The sequence below is a fragment of the Syngnathus scovelli genome, chromosome 22 (genome assembly GCF_024217435.2).
Source record: "Syngnathus scovelli strain Florida chromosome 22, RoL_Ssco_1.2, whole genome shotgun sequence".
In the NCBI taxonomy this organism is placed as follows: Eukaryota; Metazoa; Chordata; class Actinopteri; order Syngnathiformes; family Syngnathidae; genus Syngnathus; species Syngnathus scovelli.
Window position 1 is genome coordinate 5,008,471 of NC_090868.1, and position 18,456 is coordinate 5,026,926.

Here is an 18,456-nt window from a genome sequence, read left to right on the forward strand (position 1 = left end):
CCATCAGGGGCTTTTTCCAGTGTAAAACGGGGCTATATAGTCACAGAGCGAGAGAGGATTATTTTTAACAGAGTGTTTGTCTTACGCAGAGACTGGCCAATCTCACAGCGCATGGACTCGCACAAATATAAAGTAACCCACGAAGGGAGCCACGCTATCATAACTGCAGACATTGAACTCTCACTTGATTAGACACTCGTGCACACGCTCGCCGTTGCTGCAATGTGACAGCATCGGAGGAGATAAGACAGCACACGCTAAGGTTTGGGATCTAACGTCGGCCATTAGCCGTCCCCGATACAGTGAGAGGCTTTAAGTGGCGTTAGGATGGAGAAGGGCCCGCATGTGTGCGTGCGTGTGCGTGGGGGGTGGAGGTCAGGTGCCTGGTTGCGCTTGTGCGCGTCTGTTTACTATCTGCCTTGTCGCCGCCGCGATGACATCATGGCGCACGAGCGCCAAAACGACGGAAAGAATGCCGCTTGTCTCCATTGCTAGCGGAGGGGGTGAGCGATAGAGCGAGTGATGGAGGATCGGTGAAGGTGAAAGAGATGAGGAAAAAAATTGGGGTGTGTTGTACGAAGATAGAGAGAGAGAGGCCCACCATGAAGACATCTGGAATAAATATTGTTTTTATCACCTTGGTTTAAAAGCGTTGTGAGCAGGCGGGTAAATCTCAGATTTAGTTGAAAATGAGATATCCTGTTGTGTGTTGAGACAATGTTGCAAATAGCAACATGAGTTTTGAGATTTTAGCATTACATCGTCAAAGATGGTGCATCGGGAAAATATTCACAGCCTTTTTCCACATTTTACATAACGACCTCATCCTAAAATAGAATCAATTATTTTTGCCTGGTTTCCCTCTAAACATGACGCCTGGCATTCACGTCAAAACGTTTTTGTGGTGGAGTGCTGCAGAAATGGTTGTCCTTCTAGATGGTTCTCGTCTCTTCAGTGTAGAGCTGTCACTATTGAATATTTTAATTAATTGAATATTCTGAATTTTTTTTATTCTATCGATTAATCGAATAATCTGCTATAATTTTATTTGCATTTAAATTAAAGTGTAATAAAACCCTTTTTCCCCCGTTACTGTTTTTAACCAATTATTTTTGTTCTTTTAGTGATTAAAAAACAACAAAACAACAATTAAGCAATACAAAAAACATTGTTAGCCAAAGTAAAAGCAGATTATTTGCAAATCTCTTTTTTTGACTAAACACACAAGTCAGTCTGCTTTCAGAAATTTGAGCCTGAAATCAGAAGAGTTGGACAATCTTGTTTAAAAAAATAAAAAATGTCTCTATGACTAGATTATTAAAATACAAGGCGATTAATTAGATAATCGGTTTGTTGTCGATTAGTCGGTCTAAATTAATAACTAGTAGAGTTTGCAAACTGCATAAACAAATTCAAGAGCCATTCCCATTCATTCCCTTTTAATAATTTCATAAAGCAAACTAATCATCAGGAGGATTGATCCATCAATCGTGGCTTAAGCGTGTCCAGCTCCTGTCTAGCTAATGAGCGCCGCAGCACAGATGCATGATGGGACACTGACAGCGCGGTCAGCGAGGTTGACCGAAGAATCCGCGGGCCCTCACCCAGGCGAAACGTGTAATCTGTCTTCATTTAGACACTCTCATCGCCGCATTCCGTCGCTGCCGCAGCGACGCACGCACTAGCGCGTGTTCCAAATTGAAACAAAAAAAAAAATATTGGAAGGAATAAACGCATGACTTTGCAGCAAAAGGGGAGTCGTGGGCGGATTCGTATAATTGCACGTCTGCTCTTTGAGGCTTTTGTCTTTATACATACAAATCTGTATGATTTATGTCGCGGGGGTCACAAATGAAAAAGGAAACCGAGCTTTGTGATCACCTAACCGAAGCTTTGTTTGCTTCTCTTGTTGACAGCACATGTTTTGCTTGTTGACAGTTGACGCTAACGGCCCTTTCTATTTATGCTATATGAGTCTAAGTCTAAGTCTATATGATTTATAAGTTTGGGCACAAAAAACATCCCCTGACTTTGCACTTTTTGAATCTTTGGAACAAACATTGGTCAAGTTCAATTTGGCTGACCTCCTTCAATGAGTTCCTCCGACCCCTCGAGATGTTCTTAACCTCCGTGTTTTTGTGTGCAGACAAGAGGCGCTGCTAGCTGCTATTAGCGAGAAGGACGCCAACATCGCCCTGCTGGAGCTCTCCTCATCCAAGAAGAAGAAAACCCAAGAAGAAGTGGCCGCCCTGAAGAGGGAGAAGGACGGGTTGGTTCATGAGCTCAAACAGCAGGTAGGATTCCTTCACGTGTCGGCACGCTTCCGACCACCGAGGGTAAATTTAGGACTAAACAAATCTCACGACACTTTCATACCAGCCGGTGTTGATTTATCGTCACGCCTCCCCGAGAATACGCCCCTGTCACTCTGCCCGGTGGATGTTTACAAAGTTAAACACACACAGGCAATAAAACGAGGGAATAAACATGACAAAATGCCTTTGTGGCTTCTCGCACACACAAATACGGAGAATTTGGATCCTCCAGAGGGCGAGTGGATTAACTGGAGGAAGAAGCGACTAGGCTACTTCTCAATCAATATTTGCTGGGCAAAAATATAATGCAGGAATTTATTTAAAATGATTACTTAAAATTCTGAGTTTATCAGAGCGCTACCTGGTCCTATGTCCCTTTTCGAGTCTTTATGACCCGACGGGTTCTCTGAGTTGGCGATACAGAGACTCAACTGTCTTTCTTCAAATGTGTACGCTGTGATGGGTGTGAGCATTTTTTTTCCCCTCCTGGTCCGTCTCGCTGCCTGTCTTTCCCTCTGTGGTATCATAATTTTCGGTCCCTCAATGATGGATCACAGCTGAGACTTCCTCAGTATTCCCGTCTGTGTATGTTTGTGTGAGGGCCGGTCGGCGGAGCGGAGGCTGGCAGCGTATTTTTAGCTCCCACCTATTCACTCTGTCCCTCCCTTGTGTGTGTGTGAGATTGTGTGTGTAACTGTCACACACGGATAAAGCGCCTGGACAGTTGTAAAACAGGACAAGTGAGTAAAGTAAAATCAATGAAGCCCAAAGAAAAGTTTGCATCACTCTCCTGTGGAATATGCACCAAATAATGCACCATTTATTTGAGCTGTCAAAATGTATCGTTTAATCGGCAAGTAATCGATTATCAAATTAACCGGCATCGTGTAGAGCCATTCTGAGCTGTCAAAATTAATTGATTAATCGACAAATAATCAATTATCAAATTAATCAACATCTATTTTAATAATCGAATAATCGTGTAGAGCCATTTTTTTTTTACCTAAGAATGGTCCAAATCCTCCAATGTTAGCGTCTTAATAGTAATTATTCATTATTTTTTATTTTTCATTATTCATGAAAATAAACAGATTATCTTTTTCGTTTAGTCAGAATGAGACATTTGCAAACATCTGCTTTTACTTTGGAAAACAATAACCGCACTCATAACTAAATCGGTTTGGCGAGTATATTAGACCCTCATGTGTTATATTATTAATTTAGTTATTGAGTTGTACTAAACAGTACATAATTCTCAACAATAAATGGGGGAAATTACTTTGTAATACACATTCATGCATCCGATTATTCGATTAATGGATGAAATAGTCAATAGGATGATGGATTTATAAAAATATTCCATCATGGCAGTGCATAAAGCAATGATCATCATTTTTCCAAGCAATATGTAGCGAGCTGATAAGGGTTTCTGGTCTTGTTGCGAAAGATTAAAAAGTTAAATCTCTGCAAAAGAAGACATTGTGGTTATCATCATAAAACCAGGCCACATTTTACAGCGCAAGAAACACATGTGGTTGAGATTTGCAGCTTGTGCATGGCCTTCATGGTTGTTCCGCACCTTTGTGGTCAAGGCCGGGCTGCGATATTGTTACATTATCCGTGTTATTTGCATGGGAAATGTCTAAAAGATGATGATTTGTTGTCTTTCAAAAAATAATATTTGTCTTCAATTGACTGTTTGTATCCTAGGTGACCTCTCGTCTTGCTAACCAAAGCGGAAAAATTGAGCTGTAATCAATTTTATTATCGTACGCGGTGACTACGCCAATCACAATGACGCATTTTCTCACAATGCCAAGCAGAAATTGAGGTTAACCTTTTTTTTTTTTTTTTCTTTTCATCTTATCTAAGCATGACTCAGCATTTTTGATAATTGTGTAGATTATCAAGCGGGCGATGATACAATAATCAAATCTGTGATTCCCCCCCGGAGCTTCAATCTAGTGGAATAATTTTTTTTTTTTTGTACCTTGTACCAGAATCATGACTCAGCATTTTTTCCTTACCTCGCTTCATTTGTTTCCCTCCGTTGTCATGGGTGGTAGGAGAAAGGGAAACAGGAGATTGTAGGAATGAAATAATGGCGTGATGATTAGATTTTGTTTGAATGAGCGGGAGAGCTGAGGTCAGCTTTGCTGCTAATTAAAAAGAAGCTGAAGATATAAGGGGGGAGGGGCTTGATCATTTCATTGCTCCCTTATCTTTTATTGTATGGCGTCACATGTATATTTCTTCTTCTTTGATAGAGTCTGCAGTCCTGACAATTAAATGGAGAGAATAAGATGTGGGAAATGAAGACGTGTCGGGAAGCAGGATTAACGACGGCCAGGGAATTAGTCACAGATACAAAATAAAATGTGAAAAGACGTAGAATTCCGATATCAGAGTTGGATGCCGGGTTGTTCAACTGGAATTGCAAAGCGCTCATGCCAGTCATGTGACCCGGCGAGAGCTCGAGACTCTTAAACTCGGGGTCACAGGGGTCAAACAACACGTTGGCTGCCACTTTGTTGTCGATCGGAAGAATGATTGTGCGTTCACACTAGGAGAAGCGCCGTTCAATCTTTAATGCGGGCCATTCATTATTAACGCAGTCACTGCAGTAGATGTTTTTCAAGAGGTTTTTTTTTTTTTTTTTTTTTAACGGGTTGCCGCCGAAGAGGGGCTCGCTTATCTACCGGTAGATTTTTGTCGAAGGCGGCGTTGCGTCGCTTTGGATTTGAGATCGGCAGGGATCTTGAGTAATCGGAAAAATTATTATGTCATTCAAAGAGTCGATGACAGATGAAGTGTAGGCATGTTCGATACCGATACTGAGTACCAATACTAATATTGGTATATATAAAATTTCACACAATGACAAAAATTTCCAAAGAATTTTCTTTCCAACGCAGATAATAATCCATCATATTTCCAGGTCGTGTGCTTCTATTGTGGGTTTTAAAATATTATATTCCAAACGCCCGGTCGGCAATATGGGAAACTCGGTGAATGAGATAATTTATTCCCATACTCATACATACCAGCGACATGTATTTCCATGTAGTTCCTGTTGCCTCCCTTCTTCCCTCGCTCCAAGGTCCGCTGTAAGGCTGGATTTACAACTATAATTTAGGAAACAGAGCAGCAGAGGCCAAGGGATTGGGATTGGGGTCGGGGGGGGGCTGAAAAAGGATACGGGGCAGCGGAGGGTCGCTCCGGGAGTGGATGTGATGAGAGGAACGCAGGAAAGAAGAGAGGAAGTGGAAAAGACAGTGACTCTTAAAGCTTTCCGAGCTGCCGTATCACTTTGAAAAGGTCGTATTTAACGTTTTGTGTGGTTGTGTGTGTGTCCAGACTCAAAACAGGATGAAGCTGATGGCGGATAACTACGAGGATGAGCATCCGAAGGTGGCGTCTCCCAACTCGGAGCTGCCTAATAACCACAAGCCCTCCCCGGATCAGGTGACTCATTCATTTAATAAGCTAGCGTCTCGTTGCTACATAGCTACTTTAAGCTAACCGCCTTCGCTGCTCTTTCTGGACTCACGCTGCCTCAGGACGATGAGGAGGGCATTTGGGCCTAGCTGGTCCTACGCGTCCTCCTCTTTTGTCTTTCTCTCACCGTTTTGTACAGAAGGGTGAGCATTTTCTACGCCGGTGTCCGGTCGTCATTGTGGCGTTGGTCATCTGTCGCTTTTTGTTTCCTAGCATGCCATTGAATGCATTTTTTTTTTTTGTTGCCCCGTTTTTATGACATGTGCTCCATTTACATTTCTTTTCAATTCACTTTTTATCATCTGTTCAGTCTTGAATCATCCCATCAATTCACTTCCAATGTCAATATGTGTAAAAATGCCAAATATCGGCGCCGATAATCAGCCCGGCCAATAATCAAGGGTTACCTTGGAATACAGTTTCTGCACAACATATTTTTTATGAATTACTTCAATGCGTAAAATGTGTTTTTGAGGTTTATGGTGATTTAGTATCGTGCGTAGAGTATGGGAGAATTATTGCCGCGCTGTTGCTATTAATTAGCTCCCCCAATGCAGAAAGAAGGAGGAGGCCACGCCCCATCTCTTCTGTACAGTTGCTGCACACGCACTCTGCGGGTAATTTGCCATAGCACATTACATCTAAACACGAGTGCCTGTGTTGGCGTCCGTATGCCGGTAGCATATTTGTCAAGGAGATTTTTTTATGGCTTTTTGCATTTTTAATGGTCCTTGCTAGTACTTGATGCGTCGCTGAAGAAAGACAAGCATGTAAATGTAAGACCTGATGTGTTTTTTTTTTAAACTAAATAACTGCCATCTGAGCTCAATAGTTTTAATACTCGCTAATGTAGTTCAAAACATGTCTTTGTAGTTTTCTGTGTGCGTAGAGTTGAAACAAACACATTTTATTTATTTTTTTTACCATAAATAATAAAAAGTCAATAAATAATGTGACCCAAGGTCTTCGTATCCAGGCGGAATGTCTCTCTTTGGAGTTGTTTGACGACGTGGTCGGGGTGCCGGTAGGCCTTCATGGGAGGCTAATAAAAAGCAACACGCACACACACACACGCTCCTGACACCCGCGCACGGCGGCGTGGAATTATTTCTCCTCGGAGATGCTTTCATAGCGTGGTAATGCGCTCGTTTGATAGCGCGACGGGCTCGTTAAACCGCCGCTGTTTGTAATAGCAAGCGGTGTAATACAAGCAAAACACTTGTACTGTATAGATATATATCCTATAGCGTTGAATAAAAACAAAACATTTCGACAAAATGAGCACCTGCGTTAAAACATGGACTCGATAATGTCCAATTTCCTCCGGTTCTTTCTGTCTGTTTCTCATTTGTTAGGAATGATTTGATCCGCGGCAGACCTGGAAAGTGTCAACAGACATTTTTAAAGCTTTTTTTTTTTTTTTTTTAGCAACAAAGTGTGAGAACAGCTGTTGCGCATAAGAAGAGATTCAGTTATATGACAAACCTTTAGCTACGGTCACGCCCGGGTTGTTCTTTCTCGCTCCCTTTGAGGGGAAACATGCAGCCTTTATTTCCTAATGGACTTTAATTGGCTTTAGGGGTGCCATTCATAGCCTTTATAATGACGCTGACAATTGTATTTTCTGTCTCTGCATGCTTCATTATGCACCTACCGAAATTGTACACGGGGTGAAGGTGGCTTACGAACCAAAAATCCCGCTTGAGCCGTAGCGCGCATGCATTCGGTGTCAGTCGCTAACGAATACGTAGACGCGGAATAGGAAGTGACAGCAACTTTGATTTCCCGTCAGCTTCCATTTGGAGATGCGGAAATAAGATTCCCTGTTTCTTGAGGAAAAAAAAAAATCAAGCACGTATCCTATTATACAGTATGTCGATTTACTCGGTGATAAATAGTAGTGGATATTTTTTTAAGGGTTTTAGTTTTAAAGTTGCTGAATGGATTTTTATTTGGCCTTACATTACAATTTGAATGTAATAAATATGACTTTTAGTGGATGTCGCTTCAAAAGGTGAACCGGTGAGTGACGTGGGTGTCCGCAAATGAATATGCTAACCGCTGTGAGCTCAGGTTAGCGGTTGTGAGTTAGCTAAGCATTAGTCAATCCGCATGAATGAGCTAATTAGAATAATTATTATTTTGCTGCCGTTTGTTCCGGTGGGAAATCAAATTTTTGACATTTGGACTGTCTTTCACGCACACTTTTTCCCCTGGCTCATTGCTACAGTGCTAACTTCTTTATATACAAAATTTTTGAATTTTAATTGAATCGTTCACATTCTTCAATTAATCGTTGCAGCCTGGTAGTTTTGCCCGCCCACAACTGAGAAATCTTAAACCTTTTATAGGACACAATAACGCAAGCTCAAGGATGTGAGTTGTATTCTTGCTTTTACTGACGCTTTTTATATCTGTAAAACTGTCTTGTAAACGTTTTACTCTAATAGGTAGACACTGCAAGAAGAAGTAAATGATTTGGACATAATCGGGATTGTTTTCCCCTCAATTTTACGATCTTCGATTCTTTTGCCAAAGTCCTCTTCCCATGTATTTTTTATTAAAGAAGCAATAAATTCATTTGGTAATACAAGAAACAATATTAGAATTGTATTCAACTACAGTGTGATGCCGATTTAAATTCGATTAATCGTTTTTCTTTCCACAGATTCTCTCTCCTCTCCTGGATCTGGACCAGAACCGCAGCAAGTTGAAGCTGTACATCAGTCACCTGACCTCGCTGTGTCAGGAACGAGACCCCGTCATATTGCAAGACTTCGCCCCGCCGCCCGCCTATCACCGCGCCGACTCCGCCGACTCCTGGCACGCTAAACTGCACGGCATGACGCAAGAACAGGTGGGAGATCAAATTCATGCGCGGAAAGTACCAAAAGATCACTTAATGTCCATTTCCATTCCGTGACACTTTAAATACGTATTCAAATATCGTAAAGTGCTCGTTTGTACATTCGTTAGCGACTCCGCGTAAGACAGATTTATATTTTGAGTGCATTTTCGCCAATGATTTCATTTTGCGAGCGCAGAAATACACTTAGTAGACGGATAGTAAAATTCACAACTCACATTCACGAGCTCATTTGAGTAGTTTAAAGTGAACCCAAAAACCACATGCTGCTTTAAAAAAAATGTATATTACTGCACTGTAAAATCCTTGCTGCAAATACCATCTGTGTACGTGTGTGGGCGAGCGAAGGGCACACCCTGGCATGCTCTTGGCGCCTCCTTTGACTTTATTGAAAAGATTTATTCCGCTGGGTCACCTGGCGACAAGCGGCTGGCTGCAGAACAATCCCGCGTTCACATAGTTTCATTTAGCGCGGGGTGAGCGTTCCTTTTTTTGGTTTTTCAAAAAGATTGTTGGCAGCAGGATGGCGGCAAGGAGGGATCGTGCATTTATTCGACTGCTGAAAAGTTGTCATCGGGGAGAGGCAGGGGAGAAAATGACATAAAAATGAGGACAGGGAAAGAAATTGTTAGCTCACTGTCACGGTAAGTGCTTACGTGAATATATTTTGCGGTGGCTTGTGGGCCTCTTCATGCTGAAAACATATCAAGGTGTTACACGATCACTCCATTTTGTATGCATTAAAGCACACGACTCGTTTCCCTACCATCCTCATGAATACACGGTTGTGTCCTCTCGAGTGGCGAGACAAGTCCTGAAGGTGTTTTTCATCTGCAACCAAAAATAGAAGACGTCCCCTGTGGTCTGCAGACTAAAGGTGCAAAAAGAAAAGAAAAAACGCCCTTTCAATTAAAATTGATTTGTGGGCTTGTGAGAAAGGGCGTTCCGTTCTTATTATAGTCAGCTTTCCACTAGTTGGCTGGAGTTAAATATTTAGCTTTGTATTTGTGAGATTTCATCATGCTGGATGGAGAAAAGGGAAAAAGAATCAAATACAGATTGGTGAGTGGTTCTAATCATAATATAAAAGATAACAATAATTAAAGAGTATACTTAATTATTGCAATTTATTTTATTTTCTATAATTTGACCAACTGGAAGCGTGTAGATGTTAAACTGAAGAGGCCCCAGGATAGAGCCTTGAGGTACTCCGAATGTAATGCTCTCAGATTGAAAAGTGACTTATTGAGACAAAATTAGTCCAGTTCTTTAAGTAAGATGAAAATTCATCATGAACTGTCCCACCCTCACACCGTTTAAATGACACATATGTACATCATTCACTTGAACGTTTCAAAAGTTATTTTAAAGTCAATTTTCAATGGTGACCCCAAAAAATTCATGTGGAAACATCTTTGTCAAACCCAAGCATTTGTTTAGCATCGAGCAAGAAAAATAAAATGTCCCACCCGTCTCTGGAATATAACTCATTTCCACACAATAGCCACAGCCATGCGTCAGTCGGCGGCTTTTTCTTTTTCATTTTTTTTTTTTACAAACGTGGCGCCTTTGTAATCACAACGCATTGCGTCGTCAAGGCCGCTTCCCGCTGGCGTTTTGTAGCATTTACATGCAATTATCGCCAGGCAGCGAACACGCATCCATCCCAAAGAAAATGCGGTCCAAAACTCCGAGCTATTTCTCTGCCAATAATAATAATAATAAGCGTCATGGCTGAACGGCGTCTCTAATGAGCACAACGGAGATTCCGACCTCCGCTCCTGGCCTAGGTGAAAGTATGCAGGTCGCTTGACTGACCGTGTTTTGTTGTTGCTGGAAAAACTTAATGAAGTGTTTTATTGTCTTTTATGAATCCCGAGTGCCTCGTCGTCTAATTTTGTCTGTCCCCGGAAAAAACGTCAAATTTCGGTTCCTCCTATTTACAATCGGACAAGCCGTGGTAATGACGCAAAATAGAAGACAATTACAGAGTGCGCATGTCATTGTCACGCTGCCGTCCAAAAGCAACAAGAACTTCTTTTGCATGCATACTTGTTGGCTTATATATCCTGAAAGGACAGACAAAAAAAGGTTTTCAAAGGATGTCAAATATAACAAACCAAAATAAAACACCGCAAGTCTGCTGTGCAAAAGCTGCAGCCTTTTTTTAAAAAAGATAATAAACCTCCAGTTTGCTTGTAGAGGTATTAATTTAACAATATGTTTATTATCGTGGTGGTAGGGAAATCACACTTTTCACTGTCTCGGAGCCACGCCATGTTTGTTTTCTCAACGTCGCGGCCCCCCGAGCGCAGACTAGCAGACGACAACGTGTTTGTGCACCGAATGTCGCGGTCACCGAATGATGAGCGATACAAAAACAGGACAGGGCGTCGTCGATGGAACCTTTTTTCAACATGATAATGCAGGATGGAACATCTGCCGGTTTCCCTCCGATATAAAGACGGCAACCGTTTGTTTATGTCTCCCTTTAATTATTCATGGAATATTACTGTATTTGCCTAATCTCATTTCCTGCTCTCTTGAGCCTCCTTCCGTGGAGATATGATATTAAAACAGCAATTATCACATTAAGTTGAATCACCCTCAACACAAACAAACAAACTGGCTTTGTCTTAAGCTTTTACGGCCGAAAGCAGACCAGCTTTTTTAACCCCCCCCCCCTCCCCCTCCCCAAAGGAGCACTTTCTTTACACTTTTATTCCCTTTGTAGCCTGTTAACTGGACTACTGTACACAGACTCAATACACATAGTTAGTTATGTGCTTTGTGGGCTTCGCGCAGCTTCATAGCTAGGAGCATCAAGACTTTGAATTTATCACATTTTTCTAGCTGAAATTAAAATCTCGCAATCACAAACAGTATATATGTTTATTTTATTTTATTTTTTTTGTTTGTTTTTTCTGAAATTAAAATCTCGCAATCACAACAAGCACTAATATATATATATATATATATATATATATATATATATATATATATATATATATATATATATATGTATATATATATATATATATATATATATATATGTTTTTATATTTATATATATATATATATACGCACAACTTTTATGTTCCACCTTGTTGACATTCAAGGTCTGCGATATGAGTCAAGGTACACACACACACACACACACACACACATGCAGAGACACACATTTCTCGCCTCATCCCTACGCTGATAACCGGCGTGTCGGAGCGCATATATATCGCGCGTGTGTGCAGTTGATAATCCATCACGATAATGGAGCTTTAATGGCTGTTGTAAAAATCATCTTCTACAACCTAACACACTCTCACACACATATCTCAGCTCTTTATCTCTGCTTTTCAATGGCGCTTGCTTGCCACTATAGTGCACGCACACAGTCACCTTCATTATAATCGGGACACAAAAAGGAAACTTAAGGGTTGATTTTCTTTTCTATGTTCTCAAGGTACATTGTGGGATGAAGTCCATATATATACATGATAGATGTCCTTTGTTGGACAAGTCTCATTACGTCCACGCAATTTCTAGATATCATATGAAGTGTCAGCGAGGTCAAGGTTGCGAGAAGCAGAAGGAGATTGGCGACACCTCCGTTCTTTATCTGCGCCCTATCTTATCTTTACGGTTGTGTTTTTTCTGGGGGATTGCAGATAAAGCCGATGAGAGCCCTTTAAAAATTGGGAAATGTTTTGTTAGTTTATTAGTGCAACACTGCACCATGTGACCAATGGCAATCGTCACCATTTTGAATTATATTTAGGTCATGTTATATGTAGCAATCCTTTACAATTTTTGTCCAGATATGGGCTGTTGTTTGGTTGGTATTATTTATGTATATTTTTTTAATATCATTGTGACACTCTTCTTCATTTGTGTTTGTATGATACTGCCCCCAGTGGCCAAGTTGAGCGTGGCAATTAATCAATCTACACAAACTGTTTGAATTGTGACATTCTGTTTATATTGTGTTGTGTGTGTTTTTAGGTGTAAAATCATAGAATAAGACTAAAGAATTTAGGGAATATGAAATTATTTTAATACAAATTAATTAGCTCATCAGTTAGATTGTATTTTAAAACTGTTTGGTCTTACTATATAATGCCATTTTCCTAATTAAAAAAGGTTTTTGGCTAGGCTGGAACGGATTAATGAAATTTCCATTCATTTCAATGGGGAAGGATCATTTGAGTTTTCTGAGTTACAAGTGTGGTTTCAGAACAAATTCAACTTCTGTCACCACTGTATTACAAACAAACAAGCAAAAAACAGTGCAATATTTGGATGGAGAATATTTTTTCATGTGATTTTTCATGACTCATTAACATCGTCATTACAACCAGATGTTCTACACATGAGTATTAATGTGCCGTTGAGATTGCTGGCTAATAGATGAGAGCGCTGAAAGGAGTTAAGATTTAACCTTTGAAATGTTTGGCAATGTTTAAGCCCTGTTTGCACACTCACGCACACACACACATACACACGCACACACACACACAGTGGCTAATGTTAGCTCCTTGAGCAGCACTCGTATTGATACAGATGTATTGGTCGTTAAGGCAGTCAGGTTAGACACGGCGGCCCGAGTTGCTGCCAAAGCAAACAGGACCGGCACTTTCTCACAGAAATGTTCTGCTCGCCACGGGGCAGGCGGAACCTCATTTCTTTTTTTTTTTTTTTTTTTTTTTTTTTGGACGACATCGTCTGATATGCACCATTGTGTGTGTTAAACATGATCACACAGCTTCCTGTGAGAAAAGATGGACATGGTCCTATAGGATTTAAAAAAAAAAAATCCATTGTTTATTCTGGATTTAATTTGTACAGATTATGTTTTAGTTCATTTATTCATTCATTTTATATGACAATTGTGATTCCTTAGCTAGCTCAATAAGGCTTAAATAACCGACTTAAATTTAATAGCTGACTTTTTTTAAATGTTATTTTATTAAATATGGATCAACTGCCAGTGTGGAGTCAAGATTTTTGACTGTCATACATTTTAACGTACTTTCAAGCTAAATGCTAGAATGTAGCATTTTTTTCTTTTGTTTGCGACTACATTATCCCATTATTATAAATAAGTAAACATTGTTTATTAATAGACATATTCCAAGATTATTATGAATATTAAATTCATATTCATATTTCCAGTTGGAGGCGGAGTTGATGCTGTGCGAGCGGGAGGGGGCGGAGCTGCAGGAGTACGCCAACCAGGTGCTGCAACAGATCGCCGACCGCTGCCCCGACATTTTGGAGCAGGTCGTCAACGCCCTGGAGGACAGCAGCTGACACCGTTGTTAACGAGTCGAGCGAAACTTTCCGTCATCATCGTCGTTAAATTACTTCACGTGTTTGTTTTTTTTTCATCGGTGTATAAGTGAGTGCACACTGTTCCTCGAGTCCGCCATTTTGCTGCTATCTTTTTCGCCGTTTTCTTCTTCTACGGTTTCCGTCAGCCTTTCGTTGTGCCAGGAACACACGCAATAATCCCTTTACTATCAATTTACGCGGACGATAACACGAGGAGGAATCGGTTTTGTTTTTCTTTCTGGGCGGGGAGGGAGAGAATATAAATATTTTGCTTTTGCTAATATATATCTATATATAAATGTTAAACACTAATGTTTTAATTCCAGTTGTATGTCCTTTGTTGTCACCAGCAGGAAATTTTGCAGGTTTGAATTGTTTACTAAAATAGAATTCTCGGGATTGTGGATGGAAAAGAAGAATTAAAATGAAATAAAATGCCGATCTATCTTTTTTTTTTTATATATAGTGCATTTTTTTTTAGCAAAATTCACATTTTTGTCAACATTTACTAACACACCTAATTATATTTTAGGAAAGTCACTTCAAAGACAAATGTCCCCAAACGGGTCCTCCAACATTCCCGCTATCCTGTTATCGGCTCTTTTTGGGTTCGTCGTCTTATCTTGACCCCGCCGCCGCTTTATTTTCCTCTCCTCCCACTGTAATGACACGATTCCAGAGCTCGCTCTCTGCTATCTATCCTTTGCAACGGCCTCTTCCTGTTGCACTTAACATTCTTTCCACCTTAGGATGTATAAAAGCCACGTTTACCTGTCCTTCACATATCATTCTGCTTTCTCCATCTACCATCGTAAAAAAATAAAGACAGCGAATAGAAGAAACCCTCGTGTATTCAAACATTACCCAATTTTTAATCTGACTTTTACTACAGTCTAACCCCCTTTGCTTGGTGTTTTTTTTTTAATCATTTGAGCTCTTTGACTTCTATATTGAAGTGCAGGCCTCGGGTTCTTGTATATAGTGGTGCATTCAAGGGGGGGAAACATCCAGCACGGCCAACGAGGCGCTCCAAAGTAAACCGTTCGTGGGATCTGCACTAAATCACGCACATTAATGGGTCTTATCACAGTAAATAAATATGCCACACAAATATTTAACCTCACATGCATGCAAATGATGATAAATGCGGCCCCTGTTTTATTACCGGGGATTAATTTGGGAGCAGACGCACAGTTATGCTGCATTTTCATTCAGTCCAATACGAGATGGGTATCGGAAAGGAGTGCCTTAAATGCAACAAACGTTACCCGGTGTTGTGAACTCCTGATAAGAATCGATGATATCGGTGATCCCCCTCGCACAGAGATGTCCTTGAGATAATGTGTTCATGGGAGCATTTAGAAGAAGTAAGAGAGGGGAGGAGGTTGAATTAAATGTGAGAAGGACATTGGGAGTACAAATCCAAACAATGGGCTGCTAAAATAAGCTGTTAGCCACCGACACTCCAAACATCCAGAAGACTCTTCACCTTCAAACTGAAGACGAGGCTTTGAGCTGTGACCTTGGCTGCAATAGCAATCCTTTGGTATGTCAGGATTGCTGTGCGGTCCCGGATTCAAGGATTCACCTCCCACCATCATAATCTGGGAATTTAGGTTAAAGGAACCGTTGTGTTCAAGTCCCACTCATGTATCTTCACTGTGAATAAAAAAAGAATACAGATGTTGCCTGGTGTATAGCTAATAAAATGGCTGGAATTCAAATGTTTTATTAATATGTATTAATGTTTGGACACGGCTTTAAAAAATGGAAGTTTTGTAGAATCATTCAATTCATCAGGTCTTACATAAGTCAGGATGGCCGAGGCATCTAGGACACCAGACTCAAGATTCAGTTCCTTTCGCACTAAGAAAGTGTGATTTTGGTCTCCAGACGGAGGCGCGAGTTCAAATCCCACTCCTGACAGATTTCTTTTAGGCGTTCACACTCAGCTACATAAAATTGTTTTTAAGTGGATTCTCGTGACACAGAAATGGCTCGTTGGCTAACTTTTATTTTTGGACAGAGAATGGCAGCTGCATTAATGTCTTTTTAATTACAGTACGGTTTTGACACTAAATGGCTGCTAAAGAACAGAACGGCGATAAATTATCACGTATGTTTCCTATCTTTGAACCAAAACTCGATGGAAATTTAAAAAGAAAATGAATGAGGGGAATGAGGGGTTATATTTTATTGGCCACGGTTGCGTCAGCATGGCCGAGCGGTATGGCTTACATTCATTTGTCCCACAGTCTTTGACATGTCAGGATGGCCGAGCGGTCTAAGGCGCCAGACTCAAGGTTAACACCTTCCTTCAACTGGAAATAGGGAATTCTGGTCTCCGAATGGAGGCGTGGGTTCAAATCCCACTCCTGACATCGTTTTTTTTTTTTTTATCTTTCACACTCAGGAACGTGAAATTGTATTCTTCCAACACAAATTTTGCTTGTTTGCGAACTTTTATTTTTGGACACAGAATGGCCGCTGCATTAATGTATTTTGAATTACAGTATGGTTTTGACACTGAATGGCTGGTATGTTTCAAAAAGTACAGAGGTAAATTATCACGTATGTTTCCGATCTATGAACAATAACGCGATGGAAATTTTAAAATACAACAACGGGGTATGGGTTATATTTCATTTGTCCCACAGTCTTAAACATGTCAGGATGGCCGAGCGGTCTAAGGCGCCAGACTCAAGGTTGATCACCTTCCTTCAACTGGAAATAGGGACTTCTGGTCTCCGAATGGAGGCGTGGGTTCAAATCCCACTCCTGACAGCGTTTTTTAATCTTTCACACTCAGAAACGTGAAATTGTATTCTTCCAACACAAATGTTGCTTGTTTGCGAACTTTTATTTTTGGACACAGAATGGCCGCTGCATTAATGTATTTTGAATTACAGTATGGTTTTGACACTGAATGGCTGGTATGTTTCAAAAAGTACAGAGGTAAATTATCACGTATGTTTCCGATCTATGAACAATAACGCGATGGAAATTTAAAAATACAACAACGGGGTATGGGTTATATTTCAGTTTCCCGCATTCTTGAACATGTCAGGATGGCCGAGCGGTCTAAGGCGCCAGACTCAAGGTTAAACACCTTCCTTCAACTGGAAGCCGGGAATTCTGGTCTCCGAATGGAGGCGTGGGTTCAAATCCCACTCCTGACACATTTTACCCCTCCGCTCCGAATTTTGTCCACTTTGATGGACACACCTTCTTCACTTTAGAAACACCCACTCCGTCCTCTCCCTCCACATTTTGACACACTGCGCGGAGAAGCAGTTTCGGCAGTCGGAACCAACTTTTGGGGTCACGACAATTTTTAAAAAATAAATAAATATCGATCTCGTTCGATTGTTTAGAAAAGCAACTTCTTGCTTTTCTGCATATTCTAGTTATTTTACTGTGTTGGAGGACTTTTTTTGTTTGTTTTTTATAATTGAGTTTGTTTGATTAGTGACACCTGTTGATCCTAAAACTAGCTAAAATTCGTCTTTATGTTGGACTTTTAAGGACTTTTCATCAACGGAGACTCATTTTTTATCACTTCTACCGGTCATAAATGGACAGTGTGACCCGAAAAAAGTGGACTATACGGTGATATCTGTCAAGATAAAGACTCTGCAAGAAGTGGGTTTCTGGGTCGCACTTTCAACACTAGACACATTTCTTGGACTTCAGCAAAGACATTCAGATTCATAAGGTAAGAAAAAAAACCTCAATTCATTTATGTCTGATATTTATGTGTATTATTTTTTATCATGTCACAATGTAATATTAACTGGGTGCTTAGAATATGTTTTATGGCCATGTTAAGTTGCTGTGTAAAGTCCCCCGTTTCTATGTTTAGTCTATAAGTGGAGAAAAGTGCCTATATGTCAAGTGTGTGACAGTGGTGAAGTGCAATGTGTGTGTTTTTAGCCTCAATGAAGGCTGCCCTCTCACTATGCGGTGCAGCTTGCCTTCTATTTTAGGTCAAAATGATGCACAAATGTTTCTCTCAGAGTGGAAAGATATGTTTTTATGCAACTATGCATCGTTCGGGGATTTCTGTTGGGAGATGTGTAATGTAAACTTGTGAAAGTATTTAGACACAAATGAGAAGGCTTGCTTGTATTTTATGGTGCCCTCTGACCTCTGGGTACATTATACAAAAAGAAATGTTTTCTGCATGAAAGAGTTCTCATGTAACTTTTAAAAGCAAATTTCAAAAGTGTTCCACAATTGTACATAATTGTAAAGTTATTCTTAAGGAGTGAATGAGATTTCCTTTCCTTTGTGTGTGGATCCCAATGGGAGCCTCAATGGCACAAACACACACTCACACACATAAAGGTGCATGTGAACATCACAAAGTTTCTTTGAATGATGATCCCTGATTGGTTGATGTGCATCCTGGGAATTCATCTCCATTTGGGAATGAGCTTGACCCCTCCT

At 40.5% G+C, this 18,456-nt stretch overlaps 2 protein-coding genes and 3 non-coding genes across 18 annotated transcripts in view; all 5 read left to right on the top strand.

The window, feature by feature from the left end:
- LOC125992524 (ELKS/Rab6-interacting/CAST family member 1) overlaps positions 1-14,457 on the top strand; it is a 52,798-nt gene extending 38,341 nt beyond the window's left edge. For 10 of the 13 annotated variants that reach the window (XM_049761636.1, XM_049761637.1, XM_049761638.1 and 7 more), the window contains 4 exons: positions 2,147-2,294; positions 5,673-5,780; positions 8,482-8,670; positions 13,849-14,457. In XM_049761636.1, coding sequence (XP_049617593.1) covers positions 2,147-2,294; positions 5,673-5,780; positions 8,482-8,670; positions 13,849-13,986 — 583 coding nt within the window. In that variant the 3' untranslated portion in view covers positions 13,987-14,457. Of the gene's footprint in view, positions 1-2,146; positions 2,295-5,672; positions 5,781-5,875; positions 5,957-8,481; positions 8,671-13,848 lie in introns of those variants that run through there. The other 3 variants (XR_007489662.1, XR_007489663.1, XR_007489664.1) reach the window with 1 other exon arrangement.
- A 1,815-nt stretch (positions 14,458-16,272) lies between these two features.
- trnal-caa (transfer RNA leucine (anticodon CAA)) lies at positions 16,273-16,388 on the top strand. The gene is made up of 2 exons: positions 16,273-16,310; positions 16,343-16,388. It is a non-coding gene; the product is annotated as a tRNA-Leu (tRNA).
- A 286-nt stretch (positions 16,389-16,674) lies between these two features.
- On the top strand, positions 16,675-16,791 carry trnal-caa (transfer RNA leucine (anticodon CAA)). The gene is made up of 2 exons: positions 16,675-16,712; positions 16,746-16,791. It is a non-coding gene; the product is annotated as a tRNA-Leu (tRNA).
- A 278-nt stretch (positions 16,792-17,069) lies between these two features.
- Positions 17,070-17,186, top strand: trnal-caa (transfer RNA leucine (anticodon CAA)). The gene is made up of 2 exons: positions 17,070-17,107; positions 17,141-17,186. It is a non-coding gene; the product is annotated as a tRNA-Leu (tRNA).
- wnt5b (wingless-type MMTV integration site family, member 5b) overlaps positions 17,147-18,456 on the top strand; it is a 36,037-nt gene continuing 34,727 nt past the window's right edge. The window contains exon 1 of one of the 2 annotated variants that reach the window (XM_049761651.2): positions 17,147-17,722. The gene's annotated coding sequence lies outside the window, so the exon portion shown is untranslated. The remainder of the gene's footprint in view (positions 17,723-18,456) is intronic. The other variant, XM_049761649.2, reaches the window with a different exon arrangement.